Below are 24,224 nucleotides of genomic sequence, written 5' to 3'. Positions count from 1 at the left end.
AAAATAAGTATCTAATGTCCCAAGAGTGTGTATGTGAAGTTTCATCTCAAACTACCGCAAAAAATAATGTTTTAAATATTTTAGAAACTGCCCATTTTAGGCTTTGGTGTGCCATTTAGTAGGTGGCTGTCGCTTTAAATGCAAATGAGATTGTAGTTGTTTTAAAAGAGGGCGGAGCTACATATGCCTGTGTGTCAGCATAGTGGCAGATTCAGAAGCAAGACTAACATCCTATGCTAATGAAGGAGAAATCATCACTAATGGGTGGGGCTTTTACCCTCTGATGACACGTACAAATGGAGAATGTCAATCAAAGTGTTTCTGCTGACTGTTTTTATGAAGTGTGAATATAAAAAAATAAATTACGTACAGGCTATAAACAAAAAAAAAAAAAACAATTGTATTATTAGAAGTTGGTTGTAATTACAGATGTTGCCACACAGCTGTTTAAACCCCTTATAAAGGTGATTTTTGTATAATAGGTCCCCTTTAAAGTGCTGATTATCTACAGAATATGTGTTCTCCTTGCTATCATTAGGTGTAATCATAATAAAGTTTAATCATGTTTACTTGTTATCTCAGATTTTTAGTCAGGGTCACTGTCGTCCTATCTTCTACTCATATACACATTCATAGAGCTGGCCGATGTGACAAATATCATGATATCAGTTATTTCATATCCTGATAACGATACATATATATTCAATTCTTTATTTCTATAGTTCTTTTACAATGTAGATTGTCAAAGCAGCTTAACATTGACGTTCTAGTAAATTGAAATAGAAACTGTCAGTTTACATATACAGTTGAAGTCAGAATTATTAGCCCCCCTGTTTATTTTTTTCCCCAATTTCTGTTTAACAGAGAGAAAATGTCTTCAACACATTTCTAAACATAATAGTTTTAATAATTCATTTCTAATAACTGATTTATTTTATCTTCACCATGATGACAGTAAATAATATTTGACTAGATATGTTTCAAGACACTTCTATACTGCTTAAAGTGACATTTAAAGTCTTTACTAGGTTAATTAGGTTAACTAGGCGGGTTAGGGTAATTAGGCAAGTTATTGTATAACGATGGTTTGTTCTGTAGACTATTGGAAAAAAATTAGCTTAAAGGGGCTAATAATTTTGACCTTAAAATGGTTCTTAAAAAATTAAAAACTGCTTTTATTCTAGCCGAAATAAAACAAATAAGACTTTCTCCAGAAGAAAAAATATTATCAGACATACTATGAAAATTTGCTTGCTCTGTTTAGCAAGGAAAATATAAAAAAAAGAAAAAAAAATTCAAAGGTGGGCTAATAATTCTGACTTCAACTGTATATGTATGTATGTGTGTGTATATATATGTATGTATGTGTGTGTGTATATATGTATGTATGTATGTATATATATATGTATGTATATATATATATGTATGTATATGTATGTATATGTATATATATATATATATATATATATATATATATATATATATATATATATATATATATATATATATATATATATATATATATATAATAATCATATATAAATAATCATATATAAATAATCATAATAAACTCAAATTAAGTTGGCTGCTCGTGCCATAGCTACTTATTTAAAATGAGTTAAAACAACACAATTCTTGAGTGTTTTTGGGACAACTTAATTGTTTTATATCCAATCCACTTAGATTTGTAATTATTAAAAACTATTTATTTAACTTAATTCCTTCATGTTGTCCCAACACAAATCAGTTGCGTGGAACCTAGAATTTTTTTACAGTGTAGTACCATTTCTGTAAATTCAGTCAACTCTGTAAAAAATGCAGGGTTCCACACAATTTCTTCATGTTGTCCCAACACAAATAGAATTAAATACAATTAAGTTGTACCAAAATAAAACCTCAAGAATTGTGTTGATTCAGCTTGTTTTAAATAGGTAATTTGAAAAAGCAGCAACAATAATTTTTGGAGTGAATTAGTTAGCCGTTTTGATGTTCTTTTGTAATCTAAACTTATTGCACATGTTATCAGCAGATTTCAGGTGGCAAGTGTGTGTGTGTAAGATGTATGATCATGTTATGATTTTCATTCCTTCAATTTCTGTTGTGTGCTTTTTCACAATTTTTGCCTTTTTGAGTTTTATTCGCTGTTGCACAATTCTGTAACATCCCTCTGTTTTGAGTTTCAGCATATCCTGTTACCCAGATTAGAGTTCCTAATAACTGAACTCGAGTCGATCTTTTTCTGGAAAATGTGTTTAGCACTGAAAGCGTGACTTATATCTGCTATAGCTTTGAGGTCACATTCATGCTAAAATATTCCTAAAGGTTCACTTTTAACTGTCAGTACAAAAAAACTAAACTAAAAATATTGATGATTCATGCTGCACTGCGTAGACTTTCGTCCAATCAAATGCTTTTTGAGTGTGAGAGCATCCATCCCCCCACTTTCAAACAGCAGATCTCAAATCTTTGTGGCTGTGATGTAACCGTGTGTTCAAAACGATAATTAATTTAGGTATGAGCTTTTGATATACATCTCTCAAATGTTTAAACTGCGTTGCGGTAGCGCAGTGGGTAGCACTGTCACCTCATAGCAAGAAGGTTGCTGGTTCGAGTCCCGGCTGGGTCAGTTGGCATTTTTGTGTGGAGTTTGCATGTTCTCCCCATGTTGGCGTGAGTTTCCTCTGGATGATTCGGTTTCCCCACAGTCCAAAGACATGCGCTATAGGTGAATTGAATAAGCTAAGTTCTGCATAGTGTATATGTGTGAGGGAGTGTATGGGTGTTGCCCAGTGATGGGTTGCAGCTGGAAGGGCATCTACTGTGTAAAACATGTGCTGGATAAGTTGGCAGTTCATTTTGCTGTGGCGACCCTGGATTAATATAAGAGACTAAGCCGAAAAGAAGACAAATGAATTAATATTTATTATATATATTTATTTTATATTTATTTATTTTAAATAAAAGAACAGTTCAATTAAATGTGGAGCTGTAAATGTGGTTAAAAATGTAAAAAGGTTCAATAAAATAAAATAAAAAATACTTTTTTTTACTACGCAACACTTTTTCCAGACCAGAAATTATCATTTTTATACACTAGTGGTCAAAAGTTTGAATAATTATTATTTAATGCTTGCTATAAAATATTATTTAAGGCTATTATAGAATTTAAGTCTCATTCCATTGAGTATGGGGATGTGCAGAGTGGATGGCGACATCAACAGCCTGTGGTATCAAGACATTTGTGCTGCCCGTTACATTACAAACCACAGGAGAGGGAAACTTCTTCAGCAAGATAGCGCTCCTTCTCATAGCCTCCACATCAACGTTCCTGAAAGCAAAGAAGGTCAGGGATGCTCCAGGATTGGCCAGCCCAGTCACCAGAGATGAACATTATTGAGCATGTCTGGGGTAAGATGAAGGAGGAGTCATTGAAGATGAATCTAAAGAGTCTTGATGAACTCTGGGGGTCTTGCAAGAACGCTTTGCCATTCCAGATGACTTTATTAATAAGTTATTCGAGTCATTGCAGAGATGTATGGATGCAGTCCTCTAAGCTCATGGGAGTCATACACAATATTAATTCTTTTTCCACTGCAGCATGACTTTATATTTTATACTGTAGAAGATTTAATTAGTATAATTTACATTTAGACCTAAAAAAAATATAACATATACATCATTATATTGTTAATACTTAAACATTTAACTGATAATGTGTGATAAACACCATCACTAATGTCTGTAAGCCATTCAGATACAAGTCATTTAGCTCCTGCTTTCCATTATTCATGCTTTTCCCAAAAGTTCATAGCCTGTACATAAGTTCAATCGCCCTTCACAGAGACGAGGACAAATTTCTCGTGCGGCTTTCCATGAAAGGAAAGATTAAATGTCCCACACAATTATCTGTGTGTGAAAGAGGGATGAAAATGAGCATTATGTAAGAGCGAGCGAGCTGTGCAGTTGAAGGGAACAGGTGCTCAGTTTTGCGGCAGACGGATTAATCCTGCACTAAAGGACACTGCACTTGACCCATGACCTGAAACTCTTCAAACTGACTGCACAGCAACCCCTTCACCAGATCCATACATGTTTCCCACATATAGACCCCAGAACCTGTTCACCATGAGTCCCCTTCACACCCGATCATCTCTGAAGATCGATGCAGATGAATTATCATCAAACTATCAGGCGTGAAAAGCTTTTGCAAATCATGGATTAATTGCTTTAGAGATTATTGAGGGGGGAAATGAGGGCAGGGAATTATTAAAGCACACATAACATCGTAATCCTCAAATAAATGAGGAAGTGATCATTTTATGCGTCATAACCAGAGTTGAGACACGTTTTCAGTCAAGTGCTTTGATTTTATTGGTTATTTAAGCCTAACCAAATGCAATACATACTGTAAAAACAACAGGGTTTCCACACTTCCACCTACTTCATGTTGTCCCAAAACAAATATAATAAACGGCTCCTAGGTTAGCCCTTTTTTCAGATTTAATATAAGTGTTTTGCGTCTCCAGAATGTTTCTGTAAAGTTTCAACTCAAAACACCCATTAGATTTTTCATTATACCTTTTGCAAGATTCTATTTTATACATTTTTTCACTAGGGTGTAAAGCTGAAGTAAATTGCTGTAATTTATTCCACACATGCTCTGTTTTAAAACATTTTAAACTTGTAAAACTCACTCTTGATCACATTTGATGATGATTGATGATCCTAGCAAACTGAACAGACCTTTTATTCCCGGTTGCTTTGCGCTCGTCCTCTCTTGTTGATATGATTATACACGTGACTACTGGGACATGTTAATACGCGCAGCTGTCAATCAATATTGGTGGGCGGGGGGACCGCACTCCTACATAAAGTTGCAGTCGATCTGAAAACCGCTCCAATTGGTCCACCGTTTTTATGTTGCTAAATTGAAAAAAAAGGACTGGGTGTGTTTATATCACCCCAATATGACGGTCTATACACCATACATGCACATATGTCTGTCCAAACAGCTTGAAAAGTAGATTTTTTCACCATAGGTGCCCTTTAAGTTAAATATAAAGTTGTTACAAATTTATATGAATTAAACATAAAACAATTATCTTGATGAACTCTGGGAGTCCTGCAAGAACGCTTACTTTGCCATTCCAGATGACTTTATTAATACGTTATTTGAGTCACTAAGATGTATGGATGCAGTCCTCCAAGCTCATGGGAGTCATACACAATATTCATATATTTGAATTCATATTCTATTGTTACAACCTCTTTGATGTTAGTCTAGGGTAAAAGTAATAACTTTTAAACGGTGTGGTATTTTCACTTGTGTTAGGTTCAAGCAACGAGACAAACAACAAACTGCCAACAAAAGTGATTTAATATACAAAGAAAGTGAAACCAGAATGCCCAAATATATTTACAAAAATAAGAAATATTTACAATAATAAAGTAGCAAATGAAACAAAGTATCAAATAAAATTTGGTCAACTCAAGAGTAAGGGGACGCTAGTGAAGCCAAAATCAAAGAAATAAATATAACAAAACAATACTACCTCATCAACAAACCCCTTACCTACCTAGAATCATGAAAAGAAAAGAAAAGAAAAGTCTTCAGCGCCAAGCGCCATAAACTTACCTATCCTAAACTAAGAATACAAAAAAATAAATACACAAATGGCGTTCACTTCTTACCTGGTGTTTTAAACAATGAATTGACTACGTGTTTGCAGAATGGAAGTCGTACGACATCTTCCTATCCACCTTACTCTGAGGACAAAGTCAACTCTTAATGCAAACTTGATTTTTGCCAGGCAAGTGCTGGGCCAAAAAGTAACAAATAAACAATCGAAATAAAGATGTACAAAAATAACAAAGTACTTCAAACGGGCAGAAATAATAACAAATAACTGTAGAAGATTTAATTAAATTGATATTTAAAAATATATTATAAAACCATCATTATATTGTCAATAATTAAACATTTAACTGGTTATGTGTAATAAACACCATCACTAATGATATACTATAAGAGGATGTACTGATATGTTTTACCTGTTTTAGATTACATACAGAAGATGATGGACCCTTATTATTATTTGAAGAATAATTTTGTTATTTTAGTAGAGTAGAATTATCCCCGTGTTTCTTTCTTGCCTTCTCTTCATTCCTTAATAGTATTATAATAGTATTATTTTTTCGTGTTATACATGTATATATATTTTTAAAACCTAAATGTATTTGTGTGCAACAAGTTTTGTTTGTCTGTTGTCTAAAAAAAAAAAGTTAAAAATAGTCTGTGTTGCGTGATTTATTTTAAACATGTTCAATAAAAAACACTTTTGAAAAGACAAAAAAAAGTTACTTTATTCAGCCAGCAAGTTTTTAAGATAATAAGATGATTGTGGAAAATATTGTTCAGCTTTTTATTTACATTTGAACAAAAACATTTGCCGGGGGTATAGATAACATGAGGCTTGACTGTATTGAGTTATTTAATATTGGCAATAGTCTAACTGTATGTTATAAGTGTGTGCTATGTAATGGTTTACAATGGTGCCACGTGTCCCTGAATTAGATAAGCCCCTCCGGACACTTGTGTGTGTTCACAGCTGTCTGTTTCTCCCTGCTGTTCACTTACATTCACCTCCACACTCCAAACACACATCGCCCCTTCCTTGAGGCCCATTGATAATCCAGCAGAACTTCAAAATCTAACACACATACATACACTCAGCTGTCCTTGGCTTTGATCACTGGCTGAGGGTCCCTGTAATTGCCCAACTGTTCAGTCGGTGTGTAACATGCTTGAAGTCTCTGGATTTAGCTGTTTCAGAAAGAGTAGATGTTTCATTTCACTAGTGATTGGTTCCAGTTCTACCTAAAGTTCTATTTAAAACATAGTGAACTAGACCGTGTTTGAAGGCATTTCAGGTAAAGACTTTCTGCAGTTACATTTACTGGGTGTGTGTGCGTTTATTAAAAAAAAAAGGAAAATTTTTGTTTTTAATTGAAAAAAAATGGTGATTATTTTTTTATTTTATTTTATTATTTTTTTATTTTATTACTATTATTATTATTATTATTATTTCTTTATTTCTTTATTTTATTTTTTTCCAACCATTGAAATTACAAATATGTATATAATAATGTAATATATTTGAACATATACAGTCAAGCCTGACTGTTTATACCCCTGGCAAATTCTATTATAATTCTTATAATTTTTGTTCAAATGTAAATATAAGCTGAGAAATACATACATTTTTTTTCAGCAATGATGCCTCTTTTACATAGTGTTGTTTATCTTTTGGGTTATATATATAAAATAATGGCAAAAGTCTTGTCGCCTATCCAAGTTTTAGGAACAACAAATTCTAGTTGATCATTTGGTATCAGAAGTGGCTTATATGAAAGGCAAAGGCCTATAGATTACGCTTATTTTACCAAAATAAAATAAGATCATGCTTTAAATTTTAATTCTTTAATTAGGATAGCAAGGTTTGACTTTGCTTAGACAAAAGTCTTGTCACTTAACAGAAATAATGTACAGTGTAGAATATAAAGTCATCCTGCAGTGGAAAGAATTAACATTGTGTATGACTCCCGTGAGCTTAGAGGACTGAATCCATACATCTCTGCAATGACTCAAATAACTTATTAATAAAGTCATCTGGAATGGCAAAGAAAGCATTCTTGCAGGACTCCCAGAGTTCATCAAGATTCTTTGGATTCATCTTCTTACCCCAGACATGCTCAATAATGTTCATGTCTGGTCACTGAGCTGGCCAATCCTGGAGCTCCTTGACCTTTTTTGCATTTAGGAACTCTGATGTGGAGGCTGAAGTATGAGAAGGAGCGCTATCCTACTGAAGAATTTGCCCTCTCCTGTGGTTTGTAATGTAATGGGCAGCACAAATGTCTTGACACCTCAGGCTGTTGATGTTGCCATCCACTCTGCAGATCTCTCGCAGCACACCCCCATACTGAATGTAACCCCAAACCATGATTTTGACTGATGAACTTGACTGATTTCTGTGAGAATCTTGGGTTCATGCTGGTTCCAATAGGTCTGCAGTATTTTGAGGGTTGAGATGCAGTTCAACAGATGATTCATCAGAAAAATCTACCTTCTGCCACTTTTCCAAATGGTCAACTAGTCAAGTTATTATTTGTTGCTTTTACAACTGGGATTGACAACAGGCCTTTGTCACTCAAAAAAATATTTTTGCTGCTTGTTCCAACTGTTATTTAAAATGGGCTGAATCAACACAATTCTTGTGTTTTTTGGGGGGGCAACATAAATGTTTTATGTTCAATCTACTTCAGTTCGTGAACACAATTAAGTTAACTTAATTAATTTGTGTTTGAACAACATGTAGGAATAGTGTGGAACTCAGTATTTTTTGTTTGGTTTTTTTTTTACAGTGGATGAATTTATATGTCATAAATGCAATTAGTAATTTTCCATTCATCACATTACTAAATGATGTTTTATGAGGTAAACCAAGTAGAGATTTCACAACAGGGAAGCCCACCTGGAGAGCTAGTGGTTTTTACTATCAGATATAACATGAACTTCCTCTAGAACTTCATCATCACCATTACTTGCAGTAAATAACCAGTACATGCATAAGAATAAGTGATTGTGCATCTGAAGTCACTGCCCCGGGGTCAGGTTCATACTCTGAGTTTCCTTATTGCTCTGTGTTGTAACTTGTCAGGGAACAGTCGTCCCTCCCGGTGATTCAGCTCGGTCTCCAAACTCCTGATTGTTGTTGTAGACATATGCCAATATTCAAACATTCTATTTATTTTTATAATTATTTTTTGACCTTTATTGTATAGCACAGCAAAGTTGAGACTGGAAAGTGAGGAAGCAGAGAAAGGGTTACCGGAATGGTAAATGACTTCAAGCTGGGAATCAAACTTATGTCACTGTGAACGCCTCAGTGTTACTGTATATGTTGGGATGCTTAACCACTAGGCTATTGGGCTATTGGCGTTGACTTCAATAATTAAATAGTGCTGTGATGAACAACCACTTATACAATAATCTGAGTATTCTTGAAATTTAAATCATAAAATAAACATTATTTTAAAGTGCCCATGATGTCACGATTTGTGTTAATATTTTTGCAATTAGGAATTGCTGTTATAAATTTTTCCATTTAAAGAGCCCCAATTATGCATTAAAAAGGGTAATATTTTGGTTTTGGGGGTCTCCAACAACAGACAGATATGCGTGCAAGGTCAAAAACCACTTTCATTGTCTTATAATATGCATTTATTTTTACAGAATTATCCTAGTGTCTCCCATTGTTCAGCAATTCATTTGTTCCCAAACCCCTCCTTAGCACGACGCTAATCTGCGCTAATTGGTCTGATGACCCAGTCTGTTGTTATTGTTCATTTGCATTCAGCGAGAGACCGAGAGAAATGCTCTGCACAGCTTATGAACAATTTTGAGGTAGTCAGAGTGCAGAGTGTATGTGTGAGCCCAATGCAGGAGTGCATTAAAGCAATGCAGTTAAACACCAGCATATTACTCTATTCTTAACCGCAAGTAAAAACAGCGACACACATTCAGTATTAATCCATACAGTGGCAAAAGCTAAACTATTTTGAAACTTAATCACAGTACGTGTGTAGGAACATCTTACGGTGGCCATAGCAATGACAAACGGCAGTAGATCACGAGCTCACAAATGCATTTAAATCCGTAAACAAAGCGGCACGCGTCGCATTTTCAATGTGGTTTTAGACGCGATATGAGAATATAAAGAGTTACCAGATACAGTACAAGTGGTTACAAACACAATTAAATGCATAATTTGCAAGCTAGAAAAAAAGAGGCAACCATTTTAATCGCACTTACACTTGTGAAATGGAAGTTTCAGTCAAGCTCTGACGAAGTCCCACACATCAATAGTCTTTTCTGATCCTTCCTTTAACAAACTTGCCGATGAATCCCCCGTTGTAAATGTGTAAATTGCTGAAGCACTCATCAGAAAAATTATGGGAACACTGCACAAGGCTGGGACTATAATGCTGAGGTATTTTATTTATATATATATATATATATATATATATATATATATATATATATATATATATATATATATATATATATATATATATATATATATATATATATATATATATATATATATATATATATATATATATATATATATATATTTAAACCTAGTAGTGTAGTATTTGTTGTTGTATAGCTTATATATGATTTACATAAATTCTGTATTTAATAGTGCAACAATTACAACAAATGAGAATGTTAACAGCTCATCAGAAGTAAAACTTAATGCAAATTGGAGCCAAAAGCTCTGCAAAGTCTTCTTTATTTATACGTTTTAAACATGTTTGTGCTGATCTTGCAAATCTAGTTGACATGTTTTGGACCTGCCCTGCTTTGTTTCCTGGGAGTCTGTTTTTGATTCATTTTCAGCAATTACATCTACTAAAATTTAACCTTCTCCGTAAATTGGCCTGTTTGGAGTTCTACCCCCTCACTGTGAGCTACCATTTTATATTTCTGAATTAGCTTTTCTGTCATTATTAGCTAGGTGGTTTATTTTGTTGCAATTGAAGTCTCCGCAACCCCCATCCCATACTCAATGGATTAAAAACACCCTATTCTTTGTTGAATTAGAAAAAATAAAAAATAGTCTTCAAGGTTTAATAATTAAATTTACTAACATTTGGTTGCCATTTGTGGAGCATGTTAAATCTCTGATACTTGAAGCAGTTACTGTAGAATGGATGGTTCTCCATCTTGCACTTTTAGTCTGTATTTTCCAGATGAGTACTAGTGCTGATATACAACTCTTTCTTGACATAAAACCACAAGTTTAAAGAAACACAAGTTTAAACATGCCACCCCCCCCCCCCCCCAGCCTATTCAGTTTTATAGTGCCATAACCCAGTGGGTGAGTCCAGCTTTGTTTAGGTGGGAGTGTTGACTGGTGAAAGAGGGAAGGGTTTGCATGAAAACGGGAGTTTCAGTTCAAGCACGCTGATTTTTGTTATATGCACGGAAGTGTTGTTCAGCCACTGAAATCTTCCAGCGAAAGATTGATGTGACTTTTCGGTTTCATAAGGGTAACAGCATCGATAATGTCCTTTAGTTTAATAATAATAATAATAACAATAATATTAATAATATATTTTATTTATAACGCGCTTTTCTAAAACCCAAAGCGCTTACAAGAAAGTAAAAACAACAAAGCACAGTAAACAATAAAAAAAATACAGTAAAAACACAATAAGAATAAAAGAGATATCACAAATTAAAAACAGTCCTAAAAAGATGAGTTTTAAGTAGCTTTTTAAGTGTCCAATGAACCAGCATTCCTAATGTTAGTAGGAAGAGCATTCCACAGTTTGGGAGCACGGAAAGAGAATGCCCTACCTCCGATGTTGCTGAGTTTGCAGCGAGGTTGAAACAGCGTAGGACTTGAGGCAAAGCGTAGACAGCAAGAGGTAGAGGAAATGGATATCAGGTCACAAATGTAACCTGGAGCAGAACCATGAACCGCTTTATATGTTAAAATCAATGTTTTAAAATCAATACGAGACTTGACGGGCAGCCAGTGAAGCTGTTGGAGTATGGGAGTGATGTGCGACCAAGACGATATATGTGTATGTAACAACAAAACAGAAGTAAATAGCGATATTACGCCTAGCCTGCTTTACTGAGATGAAGTTGGTTTTATATTCACATCACATTGGTTCATTTTTGAACAATGACAACCTGTGATGCGCTCACTGTATGGTTTACCATGCTACTCTAAATATTCTGTCTGAAATAGCATGTAAGTATGGTTTACTACAGTAATTCGTGTAATTAGTGTAATTCCTGTGAGACCATTATGACAAGTTTTGCTTGCTACACAATTTCATTTAGAATTGTAGTATTATAAAGTACAATAAAGTTTTGTAACTGGGGAATGATATGATCTAGTGGGTTGTCTGCTGTGATCTATAAGGTGCACGTGCTTGTGTTTTAGGAGGCGTGGCTTTGGACGGCAAGGAAGGGACTATGTTTCAAAGATATTATGCTAACTGGTTAGCATTTTGGCAGATCACATACTGCACCTTTAACTGTCACAAAAATCTGATAAATAAATCTTTAAAAAATGTTTGTAACTCATAACACTTCATTTGAGATAACATCAGCTTGCACAATATAGTGTTAAATAGATATGCATTTCATTTTAGAAATTTGAACTTTCAAACTTTCTTTATGCTTTCTTACATATTTATAGTCTGATACTCTCTTTATTAGATTTTTTTTCATGCAATTTATTTAGTTTGTTTTTGTTTATTATATATAAAAAAAAAAACATTTTATTTTCTCTATGTTATTCAAGCATGCACCAGTATTTACATTTTGTTCTGCACTAAATTGATTAGTGTAGTCACACTGACTCCACATTCGGCCCTTCGTGCCTTTTAAAGCTGCTGACACTTCACAAAAACCCTTAAATCCGAAAAACATGAAAGTACACCTAACCTAATTGAGCTCATTGTGGTAGACCATGTCATGCCTATTAAAGACAACAAGGCCCATTTAAAAGCAAGCTCTATTTAAAACCTCATGGAGCCGAGGCTGCCTTTCTTCATTGGGGAAGAACCCTTTTTTAGGTGGAGTCGAGTCTGAGGATGAGATGAGCCAAATCTAATCTCCACCACCCCGTCAGATGTGTTCGTGAGAGCACACTAATGATTAAATTTTCAAATATAAATGCTGCTAAACTATTAAATATAAATGTAAATCTGGCTTTAATTAAATACTCAACATTTGTTATGAAAAAAAAAGAAAAAGCAATGGTCTGAGTACTGAGGCTTGCAGTACTCCATTTTGAACTTCTGACTTATGTTTGTTTTTTTTTTTTTGCCAAGTATTTAATACTCTTATGGGATTTAGGGGCACCGGAGAAGTACATTTACCTAAAGTACTGTAAAAGGCCATTTACCATACTTTTTTCTGGATTGTTTAGAGCCCCTTTGCTCTCAAGGCTGCCTTTCTTTTTTTAGGGAAGAACCATTTTTAGGTGGAGTCTGAGGATGAGATGAGCCAAAAATCTAATCTCCACCACCTCGTCAGATGTATTTGTGAGAGCACACTAATGATTATCTCCTCAGATTAGAAATATATCAGATTATTAAATATAAATGCTGCTAAGTCTGAGTACCGAGCCTTGCAGTACTCCATATTAAACTTGTGACTTATGTTTGGGTTTTTTTTTGCCAAGTATTTGACACTCTTATGGGATTTAGGGGCACTTGAGAAGTACATTTACCTAAAGTACTGTAAAAGGCCATTTACCATACTTTTTTTTTTTTTTTGGATTGCTTAGAGCTCTAAATCCTGCCCCTTTGCTGCCGAGGCTGCCTTTCTTCCTTGGGGAAGAATTCTTTTTTTAGATGGAGTCGAGTCTGAGGATGGGATGAGCCAAATCTAATATCCACCACCCCGTCAGATGTGTTCATGAGAGCACACTAATGATTATCTGGCCTTGAATAAATATAGAGAGGCATCATCATTATAAAAGTGAAAACTGACTCCATATTTTTAATGATTTCTTCTAGGAGAAGCTTGTATAAAAAATAAAAAAAAAAGCAATGGCCTCAACACCGAGCCTTGCAGCACTCCATATTAAATTTGTGACTTATGCTTGTTTTTTTGCATGTATGTGACACACTTGTGTGTTCTGTGGGGGTTTTGGGGGACTGGAGAAGCAGTTTTACCGTAAAAGGCCATTTACTACACTGTTTTTGGATTGCTTAGGGCTCTAAACAGTGCCCTTTTGTCATATGCATGCCTGTGCGGTTATAGTGACGTTATACTGACGTGAAAACAAGGAATTACAAATGATTAATGACTATCTCCTCAGATTAGAAATATAGCAGATTATTAAATATAAATGCTGCTAAATGATTAAAAATAAACATAAATCTGGCTTTAAATAAATATATTCAACATTTGCAATGACAAAAAAAAAAGTACCAAGCCTTGCAGTACTCCATATTGAACTTGTGACTTATGTTTTTTTTTTTTTTTGCCAAGTATTTGGGATCTTGGCAAAAAATCTTATGGGATTTAGGGGAACTGGAGAAGTACATTACCTAAAGTACTGTAAAAGACCATTTACCACAGTGTTTTTGCACTGTTTAGAGCTCTAAATGCTGCCCTTTTGCTGCCTTTCTTTCACGGGCAAGAACCCTTTTTTTTTAGGTGAAGTCGAGTCTTGAGGACGAGATGAGCCCAAATCTAATCACCGCCCCGTCAGACGGGTTCGCCAGAGCACACTAATGATTAGCCCCTCAGATTAGAGGGGCTTTGGACATCTGAAGACTGATCTGCTTGTTGGGAAAGACCCGGACTACCCTAAAAGTGCCCTGCCCCCATGAGCGCTTAACCTGACTAGACAGCAAGGGGTGGATTAATTGAGCTTCTTTGGCGGATGGGGGAAGGGGATGATTTGGGATCCTTCTGTGTGAGTTAGGGGTGTATGATGAAGTGTGGTTCTTTACTGTCATGCACCGATATGCATGCCTATGGATGAGATGTCCTCTAAGGTAATAGAAGGCAACGCTTGTGTGATTGATGTTTGTCTGCTTGAGTAATTGAGGGAGATTTGGATTAAGCTGCAGTAGGTGTGGCATTCACTGCTTTTATATTAAATGAGGGTGGATGTCAAAGTTGTGGTTTTTGGTTGAATGGGCTTTTGAAATCGTTTTAAAGATTTCTCATGGACTTGAACTCTTAAGAGAGCCGTCTGTGCATCTTTTGCTCAAATTAGTTAGTTCATGTGACTTTCTGTGGATGCTTGTTTCTGCTCTGGATTTGTAAAACTTAGACCATTGCTGGCTTTATCTTCAATTGTTTAGTTAACTTTATCTGTTACCCAACATGTCATATAATGTCTGTCTATCGTTCTGTCGCTTCTCTGTCTAGTCTCTCTATCTATCCTTCCGTCTGTCTATTTATCTACAGTATAATGTAGTTCTTGTTCTGTCATTCTGTTGTTCTACACTATAAAAATGCTGTGTTCTACACAATTCTTTCATGTTGTCCCAACACAAATTGATTGTTAACTTAATTGTTTTTACAAATTTAAGTGGATTGAACATAAAACAATTAAGTTTTCCCTCTCAAAGAACTTAAAAAATTGTTGATTCTGCTCATTTTAAATAATTAGTTTGAACACGCATCAAAAATAATTTGAGTGTCTATTGTATATCAATCTATTGATAGCCATATATTTCAGTTATCTGTAAAAAAAAACACTGAAAAAAATGTCTAATTAATGATAACTCGCCAAAACGGCAGCTAGAATTTTACTGTTAAAAAACAGTACAAACTTGAAAGAAATTCCAAGTTTACTTTGAAATATTACCATCTACACTTTGCACATTTGTTACACTAAAATGGGATAAGAAGGCCTACTTTGGGGATGAGAAGGCCTACCACTGAACTAATGCTCATCACAAAGAACTTTTCCACAAAGATAAACACATACTAATAGAAGGGTGCTCAAGGTCATTCACACAAATACTTAATACCATCATGGTAACACACATGAAACTAGTAGTGCAATGAACATTGTTCATTAAAATTAGATGTAACATAAAACGGTAATATACATAATTGATGAGAAAATGAAAAAAAAAAAAAAAAGGGTCTTTCATAGAGTTCAGGGAAAGTAAATTCATATCAAGGAAACTTAATTAAGGTAACATAATGTTAACCATGTTACAGATTTTTACTGTGACCAAAACAAGACAGAATTCTGATGAAGTGAAAGTAATATGATGTGAGTGAAATTAAACATTTATTTTTACAACTCAACATGATTTTTAATGATTTCTCCTGGAAGAAGCTTGTAAAAAAAAAAAACAATAAAAAAAACCAATGGTCTGAGTACTGTGACTTGCCATACTCCCTATCGAACTTGTTACTGATGTTTGTTTTATTGCAAAGTATGTGACACAAATGTGTTCTGAGGGGGGTTTGGGGGGACTGGAGAAGTACTTTTACTGTAAAGGGCCATTTACCACACTGTTTTTGGATTGCTTAGGGCTCTAAACGCTACCCCTATGTCATGTGCATGTCTGTACAGTTATAGTGACGTTATACTGATGTGAAAACGAGAAATTTTGAAACAAGACTAAATTCTTCAGCCTGACGAATGAAAGTAATCTGATCTGAGTGACTCCTTCTGAGTATCTTCAGATTTGTCTTTGGTCTTTGTAAGTCACATTGGACAAAAACGTCTGCAACATGATTAAATATAAATGTAAATCTGGCCTTGAATATATATATAGGGGCATCATCACTATATCAGTGAAAACTGACTCAATATTTCTAATGATTTCTTCTAGAAGAAGCTTGTAAAAAAAAAAAAAAAAAGCAATGGTCTGAATACCGAGCCTTGCAGCACTCCATATTAAATTTGTGACTTATGCTTGTTTTTTTGTATGGATGTGACACACTTGTGTGTTCTGATAGGGGTTTGGGGCACTGGAGAAGCAGTTTTACCGTAAAAGGCCATTTACCACAACTTTTTGGATTGCTTAGGACTCTAAATGCTGGTCTTTTGTCATTTGCATGTCTGTACGGTTATAGTGACGTCATTCTCATGTGAAAACAAGAATTTTCAAAACTAGACCAAATTCTTCAGCCTGATGAAGTGAATGTAAACTGATCTGAGTGACTCCTTCTGTGTATCTTCAGATTTGTCTTTGGTCTTTGTAAGTTACTCTGGACAAAAACTGCAACATGATTAAATAGAAATGCAAATCTAGCCTTGAATAAATATAGAGGGGCATCATCACTATAACAGTGAAAACTGACTCAATATTTTTAATGATTTCTTCTAGTAGAAGCTTGTATAAAAAAATAAAAAAGCAATGGTCTGAATACCGAGCCTTGCAGCACTCCATAATAAATTTGTGACTTATGCTTGTTTTTTGCATGTATGTGACACTTGTGTGTTCTGAGGGGGTTTTGGGGGACTGGAGAAGCAGTTTTACCGTAAAAGACCATTTACCACACTGTTTTGGGATTGCTTAGAGCTCTAAACACTGCCCTTTTGTCATATGCATGCCTGTGCGGTTATAGTGACGTTATACTGACGTGAAAACAAGGAATTACAAAACAAGCCAAATTCTTCAGCCTGACAAGGTGAAATGAACTTGACCTGAGTGTCTTTTTCTGTGCTCATGCAGGTTTGCCATCACCCCGACTGTCAGGAGCTGAACAGTAAAAGCCCTCTGCACCTGTGCGAGTCATGTGATTCTCGCTGTCACCTGGATGAGTCTGACAGCATGCACTTTGACAGACATCCCCGCTTCGACGTACAGCCACAAGGTAACTAACCTGCAGGTGCAAATGCAATTGCGTTACACTCTGACAAACAGGTTGATTTCTTTATACAAATCAGTCTCACTCGAAAACACCTGGGACGGATGTTAGGGTGTTTGTACAGTTAGTTATCATCATTATCAGAATTCAGGGATTCATTCACTTGACAGCAAATTGATTGTAAATAAAATGTTTTTAAGTGTTTATCTTAAATTAGTTACTTTTTTTTTGTAGTTTAAAGGTTTCGTGAAGTGCTTTGAAATATGCATTTTTATTCAATGTTTGACGTAATCTCTTTAGGTTCTATCCTGGCACGAAATGTGTCGACACGTTCCTGTCCTCCTCGCACGAGCCCTCCTTCAGACCTAGAGGAGGACGAAGAAGCAAGCACTGAACGAGGGTCAGTCTGTTTGTTTTTGTCTCTCGTTTTTGTTTTACTTTAGTTTTACTTTCGTTTGTTTAGTTTTTGTTTTTATTTATTACCTTTGTTTAGTTTTAGTTTTTAGTTTTTTTTCTTGTTTTAGTGTTTTTTGTTTTTTGTTTTTTTTTCATTTTGTTTTCGTCTCTCGTTTTCGTTTTACTTTAGTTTTCATTTAGTTTGTTTAGTTTTTGTTTTTATTTATTATCTTTGTTTAGTTTTAGTTTTTAGTTTTTTTTCTTGTTTTAGTGTTTTTTTTGTTTTTTGTTTTTTTTTTTCATTTTGTTTTTGTCTCTCGTTTTCGTTTTACTTTAGTTTTCATTTCGTTTGTTTAGTTTTTGTTATTTATTATCTTGTTTAGTTTTAGTTTTTAGTTTTTTTTTCTTGTTTTACTGTTTTTGTTTTGGTTTTGTTGCATTTTTTTTTCATTTTGTTTTCATTTCGTCTTGTTTTAGTTTTGTTTTCGTTTGTTTTTGTTTTCATTTTTTATTTAGTTTTGTTAGCTTTTGTCTTGTTTTAGTCTTTTGTTTTTTGCTTTGTTTTTGTTTCGTTATTGTTTTGTTCCGTTTTCATTTTGTTTTGTTTTTTCATTTTGTTTTGTTTTCATTTTTGTCTTGTTTTAGTCTTATCTTTTTCGTTTTCTTTTCATTTAGCTTGTTTTTTGTTTTCAATTTAATTTTCTTTTTTTTTTTTTTTTCTTTTTTGTCTTGTTTTAAGTTAATTTTTTGTTTCATTTTCGTTTTGTTTTGTTGTTGATGTCACAGTCTGATGTCACACTGATGTCACAGTCTTCTTGTCTAAATTGTACAGCCCTGCAAACAAGCAGATGGTTTAGTCCTGTAAAATACCCCATGTGGTAAAAATAAGAATGCATTTCTTAGTTAAAGTGTTTGTGTTTTTAACTAATCTGATATGGAACAGTGGAAATAAAATGGTGGAACCACATAATGATTTCAGTATTGCTTGTGTAATTACTAAATCATAGAGGCTGCAGTTTAGTTAAACTGTAATAAAACGTAATGCACGTTTTTGAGTAAAATGCAGTAAATTCTGCTCCACACAGACTTGTCTCTACATATGTTGTGAGTTTAAATCACTTATGAAATGTATTGAATTTATTTGAATGCAACATCGAACCATGTCCCTAGATTTTTAAAATGAAGGGCATATTTTTTTCATAGGATTTATTTAATTTGACGTTTTTACATCAACACCTAAAAAAAACAACACATTTTATTTTATTTTATTTTCACACTGATTTCTCAGTATTCTTGTCTAAATTGTGCAGCGCAGCAAACAAGCAGATGGTTCAGTCCTGTAAAATACCCTATGTGTTAAATGTACATGTACAGTATCTACATGCAACTAATACAGTACATGTACTGTATTAGTTAATGTGTTTCTGGTTTCCCCCTATAAATAGTACCTTCTTAAGCTGTATGTGAAAGGTAGTTGTTCAATTTTTTTCTGTGTTCAAATAGAGAGCGTAAGACAGGAGGCATGAAGCTAAAAGCAAGAGACGGAAAGAAGCCCCGACGTCGCCACACTGATGTAAGTGCATTAGCAAAGACTCATGGGAAATGTCTGTTCCTGGCTGACTATACTCTAAATGATGGTCTAAAAGAAAACAGGCATTCTACCAAATTTTGGGATCTGTATGATTTTTTAAATGATTTAACAGAAGCCTCTGCTAACCAAGGCTGCACTTTTTAATCAAACATAAAATAAATTTGGGATGTATTATTAGAATTTTGAATACGTTTGCATATGTATGAAATGTAGTTTAATTATTATTTTTTATTTGAAGCGATTATTTCATTAATTTTCCTTCGGCTTCGTCCCTTTATTCATCAGGGGTCGCCACAGCTGAATGAACCGCTAACTTATCCAGGATATGTTTTACACAGCGGATGCCCTTCCAGCTGAAACCCAGTATGGGGAAACATCCATACACACACACACACACACACACACACACACACGCACACACACACACACACACACACACACACACACACACACACACACACACTACGGACAATTTAGTTCATTCAATTCACCTATAGCGCATAACTCTGGACTCTGGGGGAAACCGGAGCACCCGGAGGAAACCCACGCCAACACAGGGAGAACATGCAAACTCCACACAGAAATACCAACTGACCCAGCTGGGACTCAAACCAGCAGCCTTCTTGCTGTGAGGGGACAGTGCTAACCATTGAGCCACCGTGTCGCCCTTTGATGTGATTCATAGCTTAGTTTTCAGCATTGTTACTTCAGTATCACATGATCCTTCAGGAATCATTATATCATGAACCGCTGCTTTGAAAGAATTATTATTATTATTATTATTATTATTAGTAGTAGTAGTAGTAGTAGTAGTAGTAGTAGTAGTAGTAATATTCGTTCATTTTCTTTTCGCCTTCATTAATCCGGAGAGAACCACCAACTTATCCAGCATATGTTTTACGCAGCGGATTCCCTTTCAGCTACAACCCATCATTGGGAAAATTATTATTATTATTATTATTATTATTATTATTATTATTATTACTATTATTATTATTATTACTATTATTATGTTGAAACTGTAGAGCTACGTCTTATTTTGGTTAAAACTGTTACCATACTATTACAGTTAAACATTTATTTAGTTTTATTAATGTAAACACATTGAATTGTTGAATTTGGAATGTAAAGGAATGTTATTTTTAATTTAACTTTTTTTTATTCAATAATTAAAAAAATAAATAAATAAATGAAAAATAAACAAACAAATAAACTAACAAAGAAATTAATTAATTAATTAAAATTAAATGATTAAAATTAAGTAAATAAATTAAAAATAGATAAATATGAAATATATAAAAAAGTAAATAAATAAATATAAAATAAATAAAAATTAAATAAATTACAATTAAATAAACTAACAAATAAATAAATAAATAAATAAATATAAAATATAGAAAAATAAAGAAAATAAAAATAAATAAATGAGTAAATATAAAATAAATAAAAAAATAATTAAATGAAAATAAAAATTTAATAAAATAAAACAAGTAAAAATTAAATAAAAAAAGAAAAAGAAATAAATATATAATAAACAACAAAAAAAATAATATATATTTTTTAAACTTTCTTTTCAGAATACTAAATGCAAAACTACATAATACAAAATACATTTTAAAAATACAATACAATAAATGCAGCCTTGGTGAGCATAATAGACTTCTTTTAAAAACAATACAAAACTCTTACTGATCCCAAACTTAATGCACATTTATATTCCCTACCAGCAGTTTGACTGTGCAAGTAGAAACTTGAATGTGGTCTTCCCTGTGCAACAGTGAACAGGAAATGACACATAAATGAGTCATCAGCTCCAGGATGCGGTCCATTAGACAGATTTCTTAAGATGATCACATTTTAAGTTCAGCGTAAATGAATGTAAATGGTCTGTCTGATTTTCACCTTTGACCAGTATTGTTTTATCGCCCCCTGTAGGACCCGAGGAAGGAGTGCTTCAGTCTCAAGTTTGACCTCAACATTGACATTGACACAGAGATCGTCCCCGCAGTCAAGAAGAAGACACTACGGTCAGTTTGTGAATGGGTTTATATACACTACCTGACAAAAGTCTTGTCATCAATCCCAGTTTTAAGAGCAACAAATAATAACTTCTAGCTGATCATTTGGAAAAGTGGCAGCAGGTAGATTTTTCTGATGAATTATCTGTTGAACTGCATCCCAATCATCACAAATACTGCAGAAGACCTATCGGAACCTGCATGGACCCAAGATTCTCACCGAAATCAGTCAAGTTTGGTGAAGGAAAAATCATGATTATGGTTACATTCAGTATGGGGGTGTGCGAGAGATCTGCAGAGTGGATGGCAACATCAACAGCCTGAAGTTTAAGACATTTGTGCCGCCCGTTACATAACAAACCACAGGAGAGGGCAAATTCTTCAGCAGGATAGCGCTCCTTCTCATACTTCAGCCTCCACATCAAAGTTCCTGAAAGCAAAGAAGGTCAAGGTGCTCCAGGATTGGCCAGCCAGTGACCAGACATGAACATTATTGAACATTTCTGGGGTAAGACAGAGGAGGCATTGAAGATGAATCCAAAGAATCTTGATGAACTCTGGGAGTCCTGCAAGAACACTTTCTTTGCCATTCTAGATGACTTTATTAATAAGTTATTTGAGTCATTGCAGAGATGTATAGATGCAGTCCACCAAGCTCATGGGAGTCATACACAATATTTATTATTTTTCCACTGCACCATGACTTTATATTCTATACTGTACATTATTTCTGATAAGTGACAAGACTTTTGTCTAAGCAAAGCCATACCTTACTGTCCTAATGAAATAATTATAAATCAAGGCATCATCATATTTTGTTTTGGTAAAATAAGCGTAATCTAGAGGCCTTTGCCTTTCATATAATCCACCTCTGATACCAAATGACCAACTAGAAGTCAAGTTATTATTTGATGTTCCTAAAACTTGAATAGGCGACAAGACTTTTGTCAGGTAGTGTAGTAGCCTAGGTTTCGAACACACAACCTTCGTGCTTCAGGTTGTGTGTAAATGCAATAAATTAATGATAATGATAAGGTGATGCTATTATTAGCCCCCCCCACCACCCCCCCTGTTTGTTTTTCCTCCCAATTTCTGTTTAACAGAGAGCAGATTTTTTTCAACATTTCCAAACATAATAGTTTTAATAACTCTTTTCTAATAACTGATTTATTTTATCTTTGCCATGATTACAGTCAATAATATTTGACTCGATATTTTTCAAGACACTTCTATACAGCTTAAAGTGACATTTAAAGGCTTAACTAGGTTAATTAGGTTAATTAGGCAACTTAGAGTAATTAAGCAAGTCATTGTATAACAGTGGTTTGTTCTGTAGACTATCTGAAAAAAATCTTGCTTGAGGGCTAATAATATTGATCTTAAAATGGTTTAAAAATTTTAAAACTGCTTTTATTCTAGCCAAAATAAAGCAGGACTTTCTTTAGAAGATAAATATCACAGGAGGGCTGATAATTTTGACTTTAACTGTACATTGCATAATTAATAATAATTTTTATTTAATTTTTTATTGGCAATAAATGATTACATTGATTTGTAGTGACTTTTAATATGAAATATTATGGTATGTCATACTTCAAAAATCTGCTGTTCTGTTAAACTGTTTGTACATTGGAAAACTGAAACGAATTAAGTTTTCCACACGCAAATAAAATAAAAATAAGCAGGGTCTTTCAGCATTCACAAATAAATGCTGGGTTCCACAACATGAAGGAATTAAGTTCATTAATTAGTTTTTTACAAAATGAAGTGGTTGTTGTCCCCAAAAAACTTGCAAAAACTTGTTGCTTCAGCTTATTTTAAATAAGTAATTTGTACAAACATATTATGAGTGTTTGTAAATGTTTCATAGGCATTAAATCAGCATATTATTATGATTTCTGAAGGACCTGAACATTCAGCTGAGCCATCATATAAATAAGCGACTTTTTAGTTTATATAAACACTGGAATTTATTTTTTTATAAATTGAAATTGCTGTATTACACATGGCCAAATGTTCTAACTTAATGTTTAGATGTTTTTGTATGATTAATGTTTACAATTATAGATCAATTAATGGTTTAGTTTGATTTGGTCACATGACATATTGTGATTATGCACGTCTAAAGATCCATGTTTTAAATTTTTGCAGCGTTTTGTCAAAAAAAATAATTTAGCATGTATATCATAAAGTATATCATTTGTAAGCAAATCTTGGGTTTACCCTTCTAGTTTATTTAAAATGGTATTGCGATGTCAAAAGTATACTAAAAGAGTATTATTTAATGTAAGAGTTATTACAACCCGATTTCCAAAAAAAGTTGGAAAATACAATAAAATCAAGTCAATGGGATTGCGGATTATCTGGAACTGTTTTGAATTGACAAAGATTTCTAATACTTTCAATGAGCCAATAAATTGTAAGATTTCGCTTGTAAAATGTAAACAATTAGTATCCTCAATTTCCAGATAATAAAACATTGTATTAAAAGGAAAGTCAATTTCACAGTGTTAAAGATTTGAACTTTGTGGAATTTATTGTGGAAATAAAAATCTAAATTTGTTCATATTTAAAAAGTGCATTTCTGCTTAGCAGTGAAAATTGTAATTTTGAAAATGCTGTAATTTTGTAAGTTAAAGGGATCGCTCACCCAAAACTGGAAATTCTGTCATCATTTACTCACCTGTCACTTGTTCCAAACTTTTTTGCTGAAAAAAAAACATACTTGAAGAATGCTGAAAACCTGTAAACATTGACATCCATGGTATTTGTTTTTCCTACTGTGGAAGTCAGTGGTTAACGGTTTCAGCTTTCTACAAAGTATCTTCTT

General features: G+C 33.8%; 1 protein-coding gene across 3 annotated transcripts in view; it reads left to right on the top strand.

Annotated features, from left to right (window-relative positions):
- Positions 1-24,224, top strand: part of plekhg5b (pleckstrin homology domain containing, family G (with RhoGef domain) member 5b) — a 140,619-nt gene that overhangs the window by 60,496 nt on the left and 55,899 nt on the right. For all 3 annotated transcript variants that reach the window (XM_056450043.1, XM_056450042.1, XM_056450044.1), the window contains 4 exons: positions 17,254-17,395; positions 17,690-17,789; positions 19,289-19,358; positions 21,312-21,403. In XM_056450043.1, coding sequence (XP_056306018.1) covers positions 17,254-17,395; positions 17,690-17,789; positions 19,289-19,358; positions 21,312-21,403 — 404 coding nt within the window. The remainder of the gene's footprint in view (positions 1-17,253; positions 17,396-17,689; positions 17,790-19,288; positions 19,359-21,311; positions 21,404-24,224) is intronic.

Source organism: Danio aesculapii, chromosome 23, assembly GCF_903798145.1.
Source record: "Danio aesculapii chromosome 23, fDanAes4.1, whole genome shotgun sequence".
NCBI lineage: Eukaryota > Metazoa > Chordata > Actinopteri > Cypriniformes > Danionidae > Danio > Danio aesculapii.
Note: the sequence above shows the minus strand (reverse complement) of the source record. Positions and strands in the feature narration are given on the sequence as shown.